Genomic DNA, 20,803 nt, shown 5'->3' on the forward strand with positions numbered 1-20,803 from the left:
ATTCACAACGACATACTGGAAGTGTGTTTGGAGGAAAATAATTGCATGAATCTCTGGAGAGAGCACAGTTTTAGCCTTTATTTGCTTTGCCATCAAACGCCCATTAATTTTTAATTCCAATGCTGGAAATTAGAGGTTTTGGTGTTTGGTTCATTTTAAAAATAAACCTTCTCCCTTACTATATATATATATATAACCTTTGAATTGTCGAATAATTCAAAATGAATACATGTAACGTATCATAAAAAAATATTTGTGTTATCTGGATTATAAGACACAAAGAAACCAAATACTATGTTTGTTTGCCTGAAGCAGTGGTATTATTTCAGTCATTGATATAATAAATAAACCGGTCGTTGATATTAATCATAATCATAATAATAAAATAATACCCAAAACAAATAAATAAGATTTGAACGTTTCGTTCACATTTTGTGCAGTTTGTTTGCAGCCGTATAAAAAATTAAAAGATCAAATAATAAAAACAAAAAAATAGAAATGAATGCAGCAGCAGATAACAAATCGCAATGGGAGCAAATGCAGTTTGAGTCGGGAGAAGTATGGAATAATGCTGATATAAATGAGGTTTGATTGTTACACATGTTTTCATGAAAATCCGCTAACAAAGTTGAACTGTCAAATTCACTGTTATAAATAACTGAGATTATTTGAAAATTGCTTTAAAAGGAAAACATTTTCATTTCGTGATCAAAAACAAAACTTACAGTCAGTAATGGATTGAAAGGTGAACAAATAGATAAATTATCTATTCGAATCATCAAAATCGCTGACTGGTTTAATTTGAATTATGTACTCCATTCAAACTAGGTTTGAAGTTATATAAACAAATTTAGTTGGTTGATAAGTACGTGAAAGCATCATTATTATCATTATTATCATTATTATCATTATTATCATTATTATCATTATTATCATTATTATCATTATTATCATTATTATCATTATTATCATTATTATCATTATTATCATTATTATCATTATTATCATTATTATCATTATTATCATTATTATCATTATTATCATTATTATCATTATTATCATTATTATCATTATTATCATTATTATCATTATTACCATTATTATCATTATTATCATTATTATCATTGTTATCATTATTGTCATTGTTATCATTATTGTCATTGTTATCATTATTACCATTATTATCATTATTACCATTATTATCATTATTACCATTATTATCATTATTACCATTATTATCATTATTACCATTATTATCATTATTACCATTATTATCATTATTACCATTATTATCATTATTACCATTATTATCATTATTACCATTATTATCATTATTACCATTATTATCATTATTACCATTATTATCATTATTACCATTATTATCATTGTTATCATTATTATCATTGTTATCATTATTATCATTGTTATCATTATTATCATTGTTATCATTATTATCATTGTTATCATTATTAACATTATTATCATTATTATCATTATTACCATTATTATCATTATTACCATTATTATCATTATTATCATTATTATCATTGTTATCATTATTATCATTGTTATCATTATTATCATTGTTATCATTATTATCATTGTTATCATTATTATCATTGTTATCATTATTATCATTATTACCATTATTATCATTATTACCATTATTATCATTATTACCATTATTATCATTATTATCATTATTATCATTGTTATCATTATTATCATTGTTATCATTATTATCATTGTTATCATTATTATCATTGTTATCATTATCATTATTATCATTATTATCATTATCATTATTATCATTATTATCATTATTATCATTATTATCATTATTATCATTATTATCATTATTATCATTATTATCATTATTATCATTATTATCATTATTATCATTATTATCATTATTATCATTATTATCATTATTATCATTATAATCATTATTATCATTATAATCATTATTATCATTATTATCATTATTATCATTATTATCATTATTATTTTATTATTTGTATAAAATATTATTTGGATATGTTTAGTTTTAAATACAGCGACGTCACGTGTACTGTGGTTAAATTGCACATAACTACTGTTTACTACTACTACGTACCTTATATGAATACACTATAGATATGAATAGATTACCATATCTCCCATAATTCCTTGGAAGTAGATATTTTAATATTGTAAGAGAAGAAGTAATATAAATGGAATTAAGGAAAGAATTATTAAGTATGTGTGTGTCGCTTATGATTGATAGAGGGTTACTTTGTACCCTGTACATAATGTATTACCATATTTTTGTGGCAAAAAATTGTTTTACCATTAATAAGAATATCGCTCTCTTTATCCTATAAAACATTCTTAATTAAGCAGCGTTTACATATGCATGGATTTCAACCACTTAGCATATTAAAGTGGTAAATATAAATAACAAATAGCGGTTTTAAACGCAAAATTTAACAACGACGAAAAGATGGAATTGAAACAGCGAATGTCCCGACGGCGAGGGGAAGATTGTAGTCTACAGTGAAGTATGTATGTTGTAACCATCAACTAATGTGGCCCTAGAGACGCGGTTCAATTCCCGAAACACTTGCGCCCCCTTACGGGGTTTTACTGCATACTTACACGCTATTTTATACCGGTGATATTGCCTGTAAGCCCCTTTTTTGGCTATTAAAAATCTCTGAATATTACTCTCTCGTGAAGAAGTTTCCCGTATTTTATGCATTGACAGAAAATAAGATGTGTCATAATCTCAGGTGTCCTCGGCTATTAAATGATTTTCATGTGGTCTGGGGTGGAAATTTAGAAACTACTTTTAATAATTTCAGTTCAAGTACTCTTGGTTAATAAAAATTCATAATTAAAATGCATAATCAGTAGATCAACTTCTTACTAAATGTCACTAATCTCTACAAAAACCACAATAATTATGCTTTTCAATCCGATGAGAGAAAAATCAATATTACTCGATTGTAATGCGTGTTTTACAACAATTTTCAAGATTGTGATGTGATGTGGAAGAAAAAAATAAAACTGGACGACCAAGGAAAACCAATGGGTTTCAGGATAAACAAATTTTATCCTACTCCAAAAAAGATCATTTCCTGAGTTCCAACAAAATAAAAGGTCTACTTGAGACACAACTTGGAATTAATGTTTCTTCAAGAACTGTACAAGATAGATTACTACAAGAGATGGCCAGACTAAAAGACCACTACTATCAGAGAAGAACAGACGAGTCAGAGTTGAGTTTACCAGGTCCCTTTTACACTGGACTTTAAATGATTGGAAACGAGCTATCTGGAGTGATGAAATCAAGTTTAATCTGGTTAGTAGTGATGAGATTTTATATGTAAGGCGACCTATTCATGAAAAGTTTAACCCAAAGTTTACCATACTCACTGTTAAACACGGTGACAGGTCGGTAATGGTATGGGGCTGCTTTTCGAGATTTGGAGTGGGTCCTCTCCTTTGAATAGGGGTTATCGTGGATCGTTTTATATATAAAGAAATATTGAGGAACAACATGGTACCATATTCAGATAAAAATATGTCACTAAAACTTTATTTTCAACAAGATAATGTCCCGAAGTACACTTCAAAATATTTGAAGCAGTGGCTTTTAAGGGAAAAAATTAATGTTATGAACTGGCCACCTCAATTTCCCGATCTAAACTCCATTGAAATGTTATGGGAGATAGTGAGCAACAAAAAAAGACACAAAGAGAATAGTAAGCATCAAGGTCTACTCACGATTCTGCAAGAGACCTGGCAAAATATGGATCCAAATATTATTGACCATCTCTCGCTTTCCATTTAAAAAAGGTGTTTGGAAGTTATTCATAATAATGGGAATTTTACAATATATTAGTGTAGAATTAATTAAAATATTAAATACAAATTATTTGTAGTAATAATAAAACTAACACTACTTTTTCCCATCCCAAAACAAATAATCATCAGTAAAATTACTTATTTTTTTGTTGTTTAACTATGTAATTGTTAAATTTATAAAGGGAAGTTAATCTTCAATATACATTTTTTTAACATAATAATAATATTTTATTGAACTTTTTTGTTCAACTGTCTTCATTCAGTGTATACGGAATCTACCAATGTCGATTCAAACTGTTCCACTATCTAAATTAATAATTATCCATAACGTAATTTGAGTCAATTTTTGACAGACGCAGCAATTATTGTGAGTTGTAGCTTCGCAAATGGATGAATACATAGTGTCGCGGTGAGAGTGGTCTCGGCACAAAAGAAACTCCAGACGTGCCTAGTAAATAGAAAAGAGATGTCTTTTTTTACATAAAATGTGGTGCATTAACTGTCTGTGGAACGACATCAGCGCATGATGTAACGACAACTGAAACGTATAACGTGAAATCTTATATGTAAAATATTTTACTCTGACAGATTGAGACGTTCTTGTGTAAGCAACAAATGGAGCGCTGCGAAATTGTGTATTTGTTGGTTCGCAGAATGAGTCTCGTTCAAAAATTCAAAAAGGAATGAAAGTCCGCGGATCACTTTGTAAACATATTTATGGTCTGTCAACCGCAGAACGAAAATTTATTTGGCATACTACTTTTCATTGTTTTGATTTTTAGGACTGATGTAAAATATTGCGTACCGTGGTATTTCCATGCACAATTTTCAGGTAAACGAACTACGTATGACAAATTCGGAAAATGTGGTTGGACTATTAAAATTTACATTTGAATTTAAAAAATGAATTCATATCATCATTCTTCTAATAACATTGTTATATTTCTAAATAGAAGTAAGTTAAATAATTGTTGTCGTGGTTATTTTGTTGTATATTGAAAATTAACTTCCCTTTACAAATTTACAATTACATAGTTAAACAATAAAAAAAAATTAATTTTACAGATTATTAATTCCAAGTTGTGTCTCAAGTAGACTCAGGAAAGGATCTTTTTTAGAGTTGGATTGTAAGAACGATACAATCCATGATTTTAATTTGAAAAATAATTTCTTTCCACTAACTTAGTTTATTAAGAAATATTCACCGATATGTTTCTATACAGTATGTTCATAATTAGTATAAATTATATTGGAAGTTGGTCTACTTTTTGCCAATACTGTAGATATGATAATTAATTTTTATTGAATAAGAATTATATTTTTTTAAATGTATTTGTTTCAGTATGTAAATTGTTGTTTATATTTTCAATATTTAGCTGGCCAAACTGAATATCAGTTACTAAAAATCAACCGAATAAATAAAAACAATTCGTGGTGACGAAAATAAACAAAGTAGTATTTTGTCAAACATATAAAGTATATTTATTTGTAAATGCTGTGTTTAACAGTTTATTTTAATACTTCACCTATTTACTCTGCGGAAAATTTCAATACTAAATAATAAAAATAACACACATGTAGAAATACGTGACTGCACTACTTTATTATTTAGGAGGGTGATATTTTCATATGTATGTGCTTTTTAGTGGGTTCTAGCATTGCCATTATAAAATGATAGTATCAGCATGCCATAATGCGCCAGACTCTATTTTTTAATTTAAACGCAAACTCGTGAACAATATTATCTTTTTAACCAATTTATTAGCGTCATGTTTCTGCTTATTTTTATGATTTAAACATTTACAATATAATTTTCCGTGATCGCAACGTAACTGTTGTTTATGTTTTTTTTTTGTTTTATCTTGTCAACAGGAAGGAAAGTTCCATTGTTAAACATTCTGTGTGTATTCGTTATACTAATAACACTTATTTACTGCTTGACAATTATGGTTATTGTCCAATTGGATGTTGAACTAAAAGTACGATTTTATAATATTCATATTTTTCAATTTATTCAGAATTATAACCTGTGGATAATGCACAATCACTTTGTTAAGAATATTCCACTATAGACAATAACTATTATCTAAGAATACTGCCACCTAGTGGAAATGCATCATAACCTTTAGTTTGTTATTAAACAATCAATGGTTTACAACGCAATTCTACCTGTATGCTTCAATTTTTCTTCTTAAGGTAAGACCTTATTTAAAATATGTGTTTTAAAGATAATATTTTTTGACATAAATAAATTGTATGTTTCACTTATGAATTTATGAAAAAATGGGTGTGTCAATTTTTTTAATATCTTCTAATGGAATGAAATTTATAATTTTTAATTAATTAAATGTATACAGATTGTCCAAATCCGGTAATCTTAAGGAAATTATTAATAGTAATGCTTATTTATTTATAAAAATGTTATACAACAGTATACAATTAGTCATATTTCGTTCATTATTTCACACACAGGCGTAGTTCAGCGTAACACTATTCAGTAATGATTATTATTTCAAATTATAATCAGAAGTTACCTTATTTTACACATTATCATTAATAGTTAATTATTTCATTTCATTACCACACAATGTAACCAATAAATGAAATGTGTGGGTATATAGTATGTGTTAACATAATACACTTAGGATAAGGTATAACAATTATTATTTCATAGATAAATATAGAATACATTGAACTAGAATTCAACTTATCGCTAATTTATGATTTGTGTTACCATCATTTATACAGTTACTACGAACAATAACTAATCAAAGCATCTTCAATTACTCATATAACTCGTGTTTTATATTTTATTATGGCTTCCTGTAGATATCTTTGGTATTTATTTTTTTTTTAATATCTGAAATAATAATAAATAAATTAGCAGAACCGAGGACCAAAGAATATAAATACAATAATAATTTACAAGACGTAACGCTATTTTACAATTAAGTGCAAATGTTTACGTCAGTTCATTTAATAATTATCAACTAATGTTGTACATAAAGACGCCCACTATCTTTACCTGTTTATGGAAAACTATTTGTATACATTATGCATCATACAATATGATCAATATCAATGACATAGTTGAATGCAACATTTACAATTCCACTGGTTTAGTCACTTTATTAGGAGTGTTACAAAAAACAAACAAATATGCGTATATTACTTACTTAAACAAGACTTATCTACTAATAAATGAAAAAATAAAAAAATATAATAAAAATTTGATTCTAAAAACAAAAACTTATAAATCAATGTTACTTACTGATTTTATATTTATTAATAAATAAAAAGAAAAAGATGAAGAGATTTTCTTTCCACGTTATGATTTTTTAAAATAAAGGTGCTTTTCCTAATAAGAAAATGTTCGTCTGCTCATTTAATTTCATACCAAGACATACTCTGCACGAGGTTAAGAGAAGATTAAGAGAAGTACAATTTCAATTAATAGGACATAGGAGTTACATTTTATGTAAATGAATAAGCAAAAATTTTGTTACCCAAATTGTGCTCCCAAAAGAGGTGTCCATTTAATAGAATCCATTTGATAGAGTAATAATACGACGGTAAAAACAATGATTCTTCTCTGGTTTTGGATTATTTAATAATATAGTTTACTACAGTTAACATAAATGACCACTTGAGGACAGCAAAGAAGAATTATCTAATTCTTCTAAGTTGACATTATATCACTTCTTGATAGTGAAATATTACATAAATATCATGAAAAAAATGGAGATGTTGGTCCTCACCTGGTTAAATAAATAAAAATGTTTGAGTTAGGTTTAGGAATTATTAATTTGGCAATAAGTTAAAAATTGTCCATCTAACAGTTCTCCATAGACATTCAATACAGAAAAAATTGATTTTTGGTAAAGAAATGGTATTCCCAACGTCCGGAAATATTTAGTACAATTTCAAATAATATATAGAATATAGGAGTTACATTTGATGTAAAAGAATTCGCAAAAATTTTGTTACAAAAATTGTCCTCCCTAAAGAACTGTCCATTTAATAGAATCCATTTAATAGAGTAGTAATACGATGGGTAACAACAAATAACCAGTTGGACATCAAAGAAGAATTAACTAATTCTTCTAAGATGGCATTATATCACTTCTTGAGAGTAAAATATTACATGAATATGATGTTAGTCCTAATATTTATTTTACTTCTATATTCACGCCAAATCACCTGGTTAAATAAATAAAAATGTTTATCTAACAGTTCTCCATAAGCTATCAATACAGAAAAAAATGAAATGGTATTTTTTTAATATAATGGATTATTCCAACTCCAAAATCCGAAAATCTTTGTACTGGTTTTCTTTTATATAGACTGACAAATTAATTAAATTTGAAAACTGTTTAAAAATCAGTTTAAATAGCTTACGTGAGTATCAAATTTAATATGGTTTTTATATTAATTTTACTATTGCCTTTTGAAATTATAATTATCTGCGATTACTAAGTTCTCGAGTTGAAGAGCAATCGAGTGTCTTTAGAAAATATTGATTGAATCAAGTTTATCGCTCTGTCAATGAAACGATGAATACTTGTTAAACTATAGGAAACTTCAGGATTATACTAAATATGCAGGAAACCCGGTCTGTAATTTCCTTTATTGACATTTAAATTAATTTGGGATTCGATCAAACTCCTAATTTGCTTTCAACATTTATATTTTTGACAGTAATAGATATTTAATTATCAGTTCAAGTAAACCACATTATTAACTATATAATCATTAAAATGTATAATTTTATTTATATTGTGATTCTCCCAAATCGGAATTATGACTTGATTTTTTCATATTTTATTATTAAGTACTAATAAGACCATCTTACATTTGTTTCAGATACAATGCTTCTAGTATGGACAACATTAATAGTCCAGCTTATGCACAGTTACGGTCTCCAAACAAGTGGTTGCGGTTTCAACTCTATGTGTACGTGTTCTCCAGACCAAAATGACCTTAGTGCCAGAACTATTCACAGCGTCAGTTGCCTGTCAGTGCCATTTTACAAGTTCCCAAGTAAGTAGAAATACGTCGCTTTTAAACTTTGGGTAATTGTACGAGCAAATAATTTCTCGACGTGCAGTGTTCACTTTTAACAATACAATTTCCAAACAATACCACTAGTCATGCACTGGCATGTGATTTTGTTAGGTTGCTGTTTCAAACTTCCTGCCTATTGGTCTATGTCTATGTAGCAAGTGTAGCAGTGACTACTTTCAGTACTCATTAATCATCGAATAAAGAAAAATAATGAATTAGACTTGTTTTCATTTAAGGAAATAAAAATTTAATGGTTTATATGTTTGTATCAGTATGTATCTTTATATTTATATAAAATTATTTAAAATATTAATTGTAAAATAAAATGTAAATAATATTTATTCAAAAAACAATGGAAATGAAATGTTTAATATCATTGATCATTTATATAACTGTGAAATATGAATTATTTATTGATTGTTGTATTATTCTTCGAAATTATTTAAAAGTATTGAATGAAACACTCAAAATTTAATCTAATTTAAAGGAAAATTTTGGGCAATAAAATTTTTATTTTAGTGTTACGACATCCATAATTGTCATAGTCATAACAGAACCGCAGTTTTTATTATACGTAAATGGAAGTTATAATAAGCAATATAAGTGGTTAATGTAGTAGAAAACAATAAACAAAGAAAAAAGCTTCTCGGAGTTTTCTAATTAGAGCCTTATGTTACCCTTATTAACACGAAGCGTCTTCCAAACAATCCCTTTAGTGCCTAAGAGCAACCCAATCCATTACCAACTTTTAAATTAAGTGAATTCGTTTTATAGGAAATTGACAAAAAAGTTTTGTGAAGAATTAATTAATTTTGTCATCATTATGGGCCGACTTTTTTACAATTTGAAGTTTTCAAGTTACTTTTAATAATGACAGGTAAATAATAACCTCTCTTGGATTTAATTTTCAATTAAGTGGACCCAATTTGTTGCTATCGTTATCACATATTTTAAAATATAGTTGCAAAATTTACGTGTACTGTAAATGTTGCACCTGAAGTTTGGACAATATTTAAACTTAAACAGATCATTGTGTTTGAATAACGATAATGATAAACTGCATTGGAATTTTTGAATAGTAAATATTTTTAAAAATTTTGCTCTAATTTAATTAAAATTTATGATCGGGCCTTTAGGCGAATTAAATCCGTTATTTATTCAAATTTGTCACACAACTTCGATAAATAAATGTTTCACTATTAAACGGTAAACAGAAATTTGTAATTTATCGTTGTTTTAAATACTTCATAAATTTAGTGTTTTCTATATTTATATATGTTTTATTCATGATTTTTTAATGGTTTTCAGACATGAAGTGTAATTTTGTTTTTATGTGCTCCTTTATATTTTATGAGAATGTGGACAAACGAAGACCCTAAAAAAGGACAGTGCACTCTTTTATATTTTCAGGCGAAATGAATTAACTTTTGCTCGTTACGACCCACCTGAAATTAGAATATGTGTAAATACGTATATTATACGTCGTATAATCTCTTTTTATAGGTTACACAAAGTTTCAAAAATATAAACTTTGTATCACAATTGGTAGTTCAGAGAACAAGTCTGTTACTTTATATAACATACATCACTTATGTAATATTTTAATATTTTCATCTCCAGACGGTCAGTATGTTAAATTTATTTTACTTTTTATTTATTTAACAGACATAAAAATAAATAACAATATATTTCTTGTAATATTTTATTTTCGAAAAACTCATTTTGAGGATCTGAACTCATTTTATTCAGTTCTGAGTCAACAATGGCTGCCCAAATATTTCTGCTATACGAAAATACATAAGGATAATGCACCACTCTGACCCATTGTTAGTATTCCTAGGTCACCAATATATAACTTACCTAATTATCTTACCAGATTGCTACAACCTCATGTTGGAAACACCCCAACCTTTATCGAAGATTCCATTCATTTTGTTGACATATTGAAAGGATTACATCTTGATGCAGAAGATAAACTGGTCAGTTTCGACGCAGTGTCACTTTTCACTAAACTTCCTGTCAATGATTCCTTAAACATGATATCAGAAATATTCCCTCCAGATATAGTACGTGCCTTACTGAAAGCTATTTTGTTTGGAACAACAAATTCTACGAACAAACTGAAGGATGGCAATGGAAAGTCCTTTTCAGAGTTCAGAGATCGCCAATTTCTTTTTGACAAAGTTTGAACAAAAAGTGATGAGACTTCCAAACACACAACTTCTGTTTGATGTCGTTATGTGGATGATACATTCGTGATATGGAAACATGGACAAGAAAAACTAGGTCAGTTTCTGATACACCTAAACTCTCTACATAACAATATCAAATTCACAATGGAATTGGAGAAGGAGAACCAAATACCTTTTTTGGATATCCTAGGAAAAAGGGTAGGTGAACATTTAGACCATACAGTACACAGAAAACCTACACACCGATTGTTATCTACATAAACTATCTAACCATCATCCCAGACAAAAACAAGGGGTCATAAAAACACTAACTGAATGAGCCAAAAGGATATGTGCCACACACCACCTCGCTGAAGAACGAGAACACAACCATAATAAAGATCCACCTAGTGAGCTCACGATTGGTAAAGCTTTTCTCCCATATATATGTAAAGTTACCGATAGAATTGGAAAAATCTTATTAAAACATAACATCCATATTGTTTTTATACCAACAAAGGAGATTCAACACAGTCTCAGATCTACCAAAGATAGGAGAGACCATCAAACAGCTTCTGGAATATACCACATACCATGCTCTTGCTGGAAACTATACATCGGTACCACAAAACGTTCAATAAGGACTAGGATTAAGGAACTCAAACGAAACTGCATCCTAGGACAATCAGACAAGTCTGCTGTAGCTGAACATGCACTGTTAGATGGAAATCATGAGATAAAATTCCAAGATACAAAATTGCTTGCCTCGACAACTGGATATCATAAGGGAATGATTTGGGAAGCAATTGAATTTCATAAACACGGAAGCAACTTCAACAGAAAAGAAGAAGCACTGAAGCAGGACACCAGTGCTCAAAAACATCTATATTACTAAGCAAATAAGAACCGCCAAAGAACAGAACGAAATTTCTAGAAAATCAGTTGTCTAAGTCGTCACTTAGTTGTCAATCAGATGCCAAAGTGACACGAACCAAATCAGACCTCCGAAGATGCTAGCCACTCATGCTACTGAAACGTTATGAAATAATTCTAACAAACGTCAACCAACAAACCCAAACAACTGTAGATGGAAATTATCCATTTGATTTCAAGTTCACTAATGCAAATTAAAAAACCTCTGACTGTGTTTCAGGACAACACAATATAAAATAGGAACATATTGTTGATAATTAGAATATTGTATGAATGCATACTTAACGAAGCATTAATTTTGTACATTTAGGTGAATTGTGTATTTGCCAAAAGTAAACAAATATTAAATAAAACCAGAAGCTGTATAATTAAGTTGCAGTCATGTAACAGCTGACTGCCAAATAATTGCTCAACCGCACGAATCAATACAAAACATAGAACATTAACAAATTGTCAAACTGACTATTTACTAACTGCAAAGTGAAAATAAATATTCTAAAATTACAAATTTATATTTAATTATAAAATAACTCGTATTTAATGATTGATGTGAGGCTAATAAAATGTGTTTATTGTAATCCAATTTATATGAGTATATCAAAAAGCTTTGGTGTGCATATTCGTTAAAAGTTGATATCGCCAATTCATATGTATATTTTTAAGAGTAAATTTTTCAAAATTTAAAGAAACCGCCACTTCAGTGAACGGAAATCGCCGATTTGGATGCCCGATGCCAATATCACGACGGTGTTCATGATCATTTAATTTGGAAAGTGCAAATTTTATTCATATAATAATTTAGCCGGCAAATGCGAATCCATTACCTCGAAAGCACATCTTCGGAGCGCGCTTGGCTGATACTTCCCCGATCATGGGGCCCCATTATTTTAGTCCGTTTCCTGATGTAGATTAGTGGTAAAGGAACGGGCTGGTCGGGGACTACAGAAAAGCACTGTGCATATGTTCCGTGTTTGTAATGCCCGTAGTGGCCTGTTTGTGGTCAAGTTTAGCCGGCGAATACCAATCCGGTGACCTTATATGTCCGAGCTGCACACACACATACAACAGGATTCAGCGCTCTACATTTACGATTGCGTTTTGCACACTTTATGGCTTCATTTGCTCAATTGTTTCACAGACGGTTCAACCGTTTGGTGACATTTTCACAACGTAATTGCCGCGTTCTTTCACCCTTTTTATTTACACCTGTGTTAATATTGTTACGGAACGTTTGTTGTTAATTACTTTTTCATAACATCCGTGTTAATTTCGAACTTTTATGTTTTAAATGTATAAGTACATGCGGACAAAGAATCTTTCACAAAGAAACTTTTATATTTACAGCTACATAACATTTAAGATTGATGAGCACCAGGATATATTTCCTAGTATATATTTATTTATAAAGTGGGGCCCGTTTAAAACGGAAACACCCCCCTAACTTTTTTATTTATAACTCCATTCGTACAGTAAAAATTGTTTCATCCAATTTATGTATACTACAAAGATTTTTCATTCAATTAATGAGGAAGACTGATTAGACTGTCTGACATTATTATAAAAAAATAAATTGTTCACAGAATTTTTAACAAAAACCAAATTTCATTTAAAGTATTTTGTATTACTAAATTTATAGTTAAAAATTGCATTATTCTAATGAATTAAATACCAAAAATATCTAAAAATCAACAACTTAAATTATTTTTCATTATTTGATCATTTCTTTTTAATACACATTTGATAAATGGCACAAAATTTAAAATTAAACATTTTTTAAGATACTTTTTGAAGGATTCAATTCAAATATATTCGTACTTGTGACACTATTTAAAGAAGGAAACAATAATTAACATCAAGAACTAAATAAATATTGCTGACGTTGTTAAAAGATTCTTCCTGAAGTTGAGTCATAAAATATTAGTGTGTCTAGAAGAACAATCAGACGACAACTGTTAACAAAACTATTAAAATGTACTACAAAAATTTTGAAACACTGTAAAAGAAACATTATGGCCTCGGGTTCCTCTCTGGTATGGTTGGCTATTACAGTAAATTATTGATAAAATTCACTATTTCATTTTAGAAAACATTTCGTATTTTTTTTATTTATAACTTAATTTTATTAACTTCATTCATACAGTAAAAATCGTTTCATCCAATTTATATATACTATAAATATTTATCAGCCAATGAATGAGGAAGACTGATTAAATTATTTGACATTTTTATTAAAAAATAAAATGCTCACTGAATTTTTATCAAAAATCAAATTTCATTTAAAATATTTTGTATTGCTAAATTTGAAGTTAAAAATTGTGTTATTCTAATGAATTAAATCGCGAAATAAAATGCCAAAAATATCTGAAAATATGTCATAACTTAAATTATTTTACACTATTAGATAATCTCTTCTTAATACACATTTGTGGCTAAAGAAATGGCACAGAATTTAAAATTAAACATTTTTTAAGGTATTTCCTGAAGGATTTAGTTCAAATATATTCCCACTTTGTGACACTATTTAAGGAAAAAAATAATAATTAACATCAAGGCTAAATAAATATTGCTGACGTCGTTAAAAATTTCAGATTATTCCTAAAGTTAAGTCCTTCAATATTAATGTGTCAGACAATCAGACGTCAACTGTTAACAAAACTATTAAAAATGTATTTCAGTCAAGAAACCGTTGGTATCGAAAAACAATATTCAATCAGTACTAAAATTTGCACAAAAATGTATTAATTATTCTTCTGAATTCTAATGAAGGGTACTTTAGAATTATGAATTAAAGACCAATAAAATATGATATGAACAATATGTTCATCGTCCTCCAAATAATAATTTAGAGTCTAGATTTGCTACAAAAATTTTTGAAACACTGTAAAGGATTATGATGTAGGGTTCCTCTCTGGTATGGGACTAATACAGAAAATTATTGAGACTATTTCATGTATGAAAGCCTTTTTGACTATTTTTAAACTTACTAAAGTTATTCCAATCAAACTAAGAAGATATACATACCTATTGTTAGTACTTTTACACAAAATATATAAAAATTATCAAGAAAGGTCATCTGTGTTTAGATCATCTTTTGTTGAGAGTTGATTTTGTCACAAACAAGGACTGTCGTTCAAAATATTATTATTAGATTTCTAGTGTAAACAATTCATACAAACATAAGTGGTGTAGAAAATGTTTCTCATCATGTCAACCCTGTTACACTTTAATTTATCCCGTATCAACATAAACAACGAACCTGATTCCTGATCACTGTTAGACTCAAGGGGCCCTAGTCAGAGATTAGTATTTTACTTATAAATAGAAATTACGAAACGTACAATCTTAATACATACAAATACCTATGTTATTTATCTGTATTATGAAAAACAGTATTAAAAATAAAAGAGTTTGTTCACAAGTCATTGTCACAAAGTTTCCAAAGTGAAGCTTCGCCGTACCTATTGCAGTTGCATACGTTGTTTTCAAAAACTTCCAAATGTGCACATTCATTTAAGAAATTAGCGCACTTAATGATAATTGAGTTTTAGAAACTTCCGTAATATATTTTAATTCTTTTCAACTGTAAATTATAGAGTGAAAAAACCTGTGGCTGCAAATTACGTCGACATCCTATTGTTCCCTTAACATACTAATATAGGAGTTGTAAAATGTCTAAAATACATAATTACATTTAACTGAGTGTGTTTAAATCCTGACCATATCTAAATGGTAACCACTGTTGGATTTCACGAGCTGGAAAGCACTGCCATGTCCTCACTTGCATTTTAGATAAACGACTTTATATGAACTCCTTGGTTTCCGCACTATTAAATGACTCTACTACTAAAAGTTTCCTTAATTTTCCACTTTATAGGTAGAAATTACATTGTGTAAAATTACTATTGCCTTCTGCTTATACACACCCATTTGAATTTACCAATTAAAGGAGCGGTAATTATTACACAATGTTGCAGTTAATAAAGCGTTTAATGTCACATTGGAAATTATCTTTATTAGGGGCAATATCTTTTAACATTAGAAGCATTCAATCGAATTTACTGCGATTTTTACGACAAACTGTTACTGCATTTTATTTAAGCATATTTACACTGAAACATTAAATAATTATTACCTAAGTATTAATTAATACCTAAGTATTAATTTTTTTCCTCATTTCCCGCTGAATAATTTAAAGACAGTTTCAGGCGAAATTAATCGTAATAGAAATGAAGCATTTCAGTTGCATTTAAGGCCCCAGGCAAATAGAAAGCATACGAATTAGACAATTAGAAGTGTCTATCGTAATTTGTAAAACCGAGAATTAAAATTGAATTAGTTAATTAGGTGGTAAGCCCCTTTGATTGTTTCGGGATAATTTAATCATACATAATAGAAATTGTATCTGATTAACTGGACTCAATATCATTAACGTTAATGAAAGTAGGAACCATTGCTGTTTATAGCTTTGTTACATTTGTATAATTTATTTTATTGAAAGCAAAAGGGCATTTGACATATTGCGGTTTGCGATTATTGTGGATGAATAATTACCAAAATCAATTTGTTTGTAGGTTTGATTAAACGATTTTATTCAACTCTGTACATTAACAAGATATTTGTATTTATTTCAGTTAAGTTCTTCTATAATTCAATCTACCTGAATATTTTGTTGTTCAATATCTCCCTTGAGATTTACTCGATTATTTCGTGGACAACTAATTTAATGGCATAAAAATATTGTTTTTATCTACTCAGCTGCAAATTACATTAAACGATTTAGCTTCACTATTTGTATCGTCCAAATCTGAAGGCCATATCAGTACAAAATAGAAATTAATGGCCGCGATAAATAACTTACCTGCGTAGATAGTGGTAAAAAGTAGTACAGTGCGAGTGGTCCCAAGATATCCTATAGATTAGATTTAATGCGCAAAAAATTTCATTCGAGCCGTCCAACGCGTTGGAACGGCGGCCGATGATAAATTATTGCAGTCGCATAGGTACAAATATTCTCAAACTTCGGGACGGCGCATTAAGTACACATGGAATATATGCAAAAACCTTTCCCCGATCCTGCGTCGATTCGAATTTTAACCGCTAATTTACTAGGGGAAGCTCACTAATAATTTAGGTTTATGGATGGTGAAAATTACATAAGCCACCTGGTTCATAATTGCTTGATACGCTATCTACTTGTAATTAATTTTACCTTTTATCTTTGCTTAGAGGTTTTCCTTCTTTTTTTACTCTTTCATCTAATGTAAATCGGTCCTGTGTTTTTTATTTAAGACTTCACTTCAGGTTATTTTTATTAAGAAAACAACTATTATCCTTAAAGCAGGCGAATTTATTGTACCACCACCAGGAAATGTTCTTTGATTTAATTAACAACAGTGTACAACTCAATACAAAGAGAAACTTCAAAACTTCAGATTTTTCTTTACTGATTAAAATCAATATGCACTTACAATTAGTTCTGCTTTTAAATTGTAATCATCATCAATCATTTTTAATATGTATTGAATTGGTTGCGCATTCGCCATTTTTAACAACAGTTCAAAAATGGTGGATGCGAAACAAAAAACTTAATTAAAATATTCAAATGAATTAGGATAAGATATTTGAAAACATAAAATTAATTACCTTTTGGATGTGGTTGTAATTATACAATTTGTTTGCGCATTCACGATATATAAACATTTATTAAACATAAAAATCATATTTTTTATAGTATTTTAAAGGTTACTTTACTGATTAATGAAAAAAATTTAAGTAGTACCTGTTAAAAATGGATCTGAGAGTGGATAAAATAAATTACTTTTAATATAATCAACTTATTTTTAGAATTTATTTAATAGTAACTAATTATTGGATTGGTGCCGCTTTCGCAATTTTTATCAAAATGGAGGATGCGAAACAAAAAACTTAATTAAAATATTCAAATGAATTAGGATAAGATATTTGAAAACATAAAATTAATTGCCTTTTGGATGTAGTTGCAATTATACAATTTGTTTGCGCATTCACGATATTTAAACATTTATTAAACATCAAAATCATATTTTTTATAGTATAGTAAAAAATTAAATAGTATCTGTTATAAATGGATCTAACAGTGGATAAAATAAATTACATTTATTATAATCAACTTATTCTTAGAATTTGTTTAATTGTAATTAATTATGTATTAAATTATATACACATTTTTATTTAAGCTTTTAATTAATATTTTCACTTGTTTCCTTACAACATAAATTAGAAATATATACATAATATATATAAAGAGAGAGTATCTGCAAATTTCGACATTTATGTTACAATTTGAATTTAAATAAACAGAAAAGGTAGTATGTACTTAATTCCCGAAACAGATGTTTTAAGAAAACCTCGAACACACACAAATTCTGTTTTACTTGTAAGAAATCTCCTTTTGATCGTATTAGACTCGCGTTTAAACATTCAAATCATAACATATTTAATTTAGTATTCCTCACGTTAGACGTTAGAATAAGAGCAGGAGAAAACGCGGTAACATTAAAAATAAATATTCTGTTCACGGTGTGAATATTTTACGATTTTAACTTAAGGCAGTGATTAAGTTTCAAGTCTCAACTAAAATTCGACGAACATTTCTTCACTCTGTGCATTTGTACTCCGACAACAACCCATTGTATTGACGATTCAGGTTTCTTTCCTCACTAACTTCGTTGAGCGTAAAACTATGTAGCAACGAAGTTCTTCTATAAATATTTTGACAGGAATTTATGCAATTTTATATGTTTAATTGGAGGGAAATTTTTATTTTGTTGACTATTCTTTGTACATTATAATAGTCTATACATGTTGGGGCATAGATTCAATGAGATATCGACAACATTAAATACTTCTCTGGCTTCCACTGTACATTTTTATATTATAAATTTAGATTTATCTTATTATTGAAAAAATATATTACGTCATCCAATCCGGAAAGCCTTTACCCTGAAAATCAATAAAAAATAATCAAACTTTATGTAAAACGGACGGATTTCCTCGACATGTGTGTATTTGTTGACTTACAATTAGCTTCAGGCCGTCGACACTGTAAGCCACTTTGCTGTTCTGATTTTTACAGAAACAAAAGATAATTGTTTAATAATCACTTTTATAATATTGAATCACAATGTAACTGTTTTTCTCCCTCTAATATGTTCGTATAATCATCCCCAACGTCCTTTATTTGTTTAAAATTACATGTAACAGAAACGTTAACATTAGCTTTCTAAGCCCTCACAACGCAACGTTATCGTTATATCGTCCAAACGTCTATTTAATTTGTGCCAAGTATTCAGGATGGAATTTCATATCAATTAAATGTGCACCAAATATTCGCTATTGGTTCGTTTTTCTTGTATATTCACTGAAATATTATTTTCAACAGTGCAAAAACAGTTTTAACAAAATTAAATTGCTCTTTTGTGTTATTAAAACTGGAAGAGTCGTCCCTCATATATTGATATTTGAGTTACGTAGTTATTTGACAAATCGTTAGCAGAATTTTAATTTTTAATATTTTTCCACAAACAGAAAAATATTGTTTGTATATTATATATTTTTTGTGAGATAATAAGTAAATATCTGGCGTTAAAAAAAATTACTAGAAACTTACATTAATTATAAATAAACAGCAGTTTCCTTTAAAGTCGACTTCATAAAAAGTTGAGAGGAATTAAAAACAGTCACAAAATGTCCAATTAAAAAACTAATTGGTGTTTCGTAATATATAATTTGCCAATATTTCTTGATTTATTTACCTTTTAAATTAAACCCAACCATCTGATACCGGAAGTAAATTATTTTAAACAACGTTGCATTTAAAATTATCTAAAAATTAATTTGTTTTCTACTCCTACCTTGAGGCCAGAGATGACAGCGATGAGATCAAGGATGCTAAAGAATCTTTTGATAGTAAGTTTAGTGTTCATAGAGAAATGAGCAAAGAAAATGAGGATAAAACTGCAGGTGAAGTCTTAAAACTGCTTTTTTTGAGAACTTCAAAGATTACTATTACTGTAATACAATGAATATTTTTTACGTTTGCAACAAAGAACTTTCAGTTAGGAGTGTCGACATCAGACATGGTATAGTACTGATACGGCCACTGCGGTGGTTGATAGGTTAATAAAATAACAAATAAGTTTTAATTAACTTTAAATAGACACAACAATAAATAACAAACAAACTTTGATAAATGATAATAAATCACCTGCTCAAATATTTTAGAGAAATTACTTAATGTAGAGATAGGTCTATAATTATTAAAATTAGTTTTCCATATAAATGGGAAATTAGTGTTTTTCCAATAAAATATTTTATTTATTATTTCTTTTATTGAGTTATATATAATTTAATTAAATTTATATTAATAATTAATTATAATTAAATTTTAAGCATTTATTTTGATAACATCCTGTTGTTTGAATAAAATGTAATTTGCCTCAAGTATTATATAAACAAATTGAGTTTGTCAGTGAAATATTTAATATATTATTATATTAATATATAAAACCGAAACCAAATATGTTATAGAGTAAGTTATGTTATTGTCCATAAATATAACATGGTTAAATTTAAATAAAATGCGTTTAGGATATTTGAAATTACAACAACCAGTCTTTAGTCGATTACGGTCTCAGGAGGAAAATGCATTACCCAGATTTTATTACGAGTCACAATTTACGAAGATTGTAAGAAAAATACGTATCTTTCACACACTGCATACCTTACTTTAATGGTAAATAAACAAC

At 28.4% G+C, this 20,803-nt stretch overlaps 2 protein-coding genes across 2 annotated transcripts in view; one reads left to right on the plus strand and one right to left on the minus strand.

The window, feature by feature from the left end:
• Positions 1 to 850: 850 nt before the first annotated feature.
• Positions 851 to 1,564, minus strand: LOC126264488 (uncharacterized protein DDB_G0287625-like; the record flags this gene model as incomplete). Its single annotated transcript, XM_049962687.1, has 1 exon — positions 851 to 1,564. A coding segment is annotated over one exon (714 nt), but the record flags the coding sequence as incomplete, so codon positions are not given.
• A 4,273-nt stretch (positions 1,565 to 5,837) lies between these two features.
• The window catches only part of LOC109599762 (chaoptin), a 57,058-nt gene continuing 42,092 nt past the window's right edge, over positions 5,838 to 20,803 (plus strand). The window contains exons 1-2 of the mRNA XM_020015789.2: positions 5,838 to 6,045; positions 8,713 to 8,889. Coding sequence (XP_019871348.1) covers positions 8,718 to 8,889 — 172 coding nt within the window. The 5' untranslated portion in view covers positions 5,838 to 6,045; positions 8,713 to 8,717. The remainder of the gene's footprint in view (positions 6,046 to 8,712; positions 8,890 to 20,803) is intronic.

This window comes from Aethina tumida, chromosome 2 (assembly GCF_024364675.1).
Source record: "Aethina tumida isolate Nest 87 chromosome 2, icAetTumi1.1, whole genome shotgun sequence".
Classification (NCBI taxonomy): Eukaryota; Metazoa; Arthropoda; class Insecta; order Coleoptera; family Nitidulidae; genus Aethina; species Aethina tumida.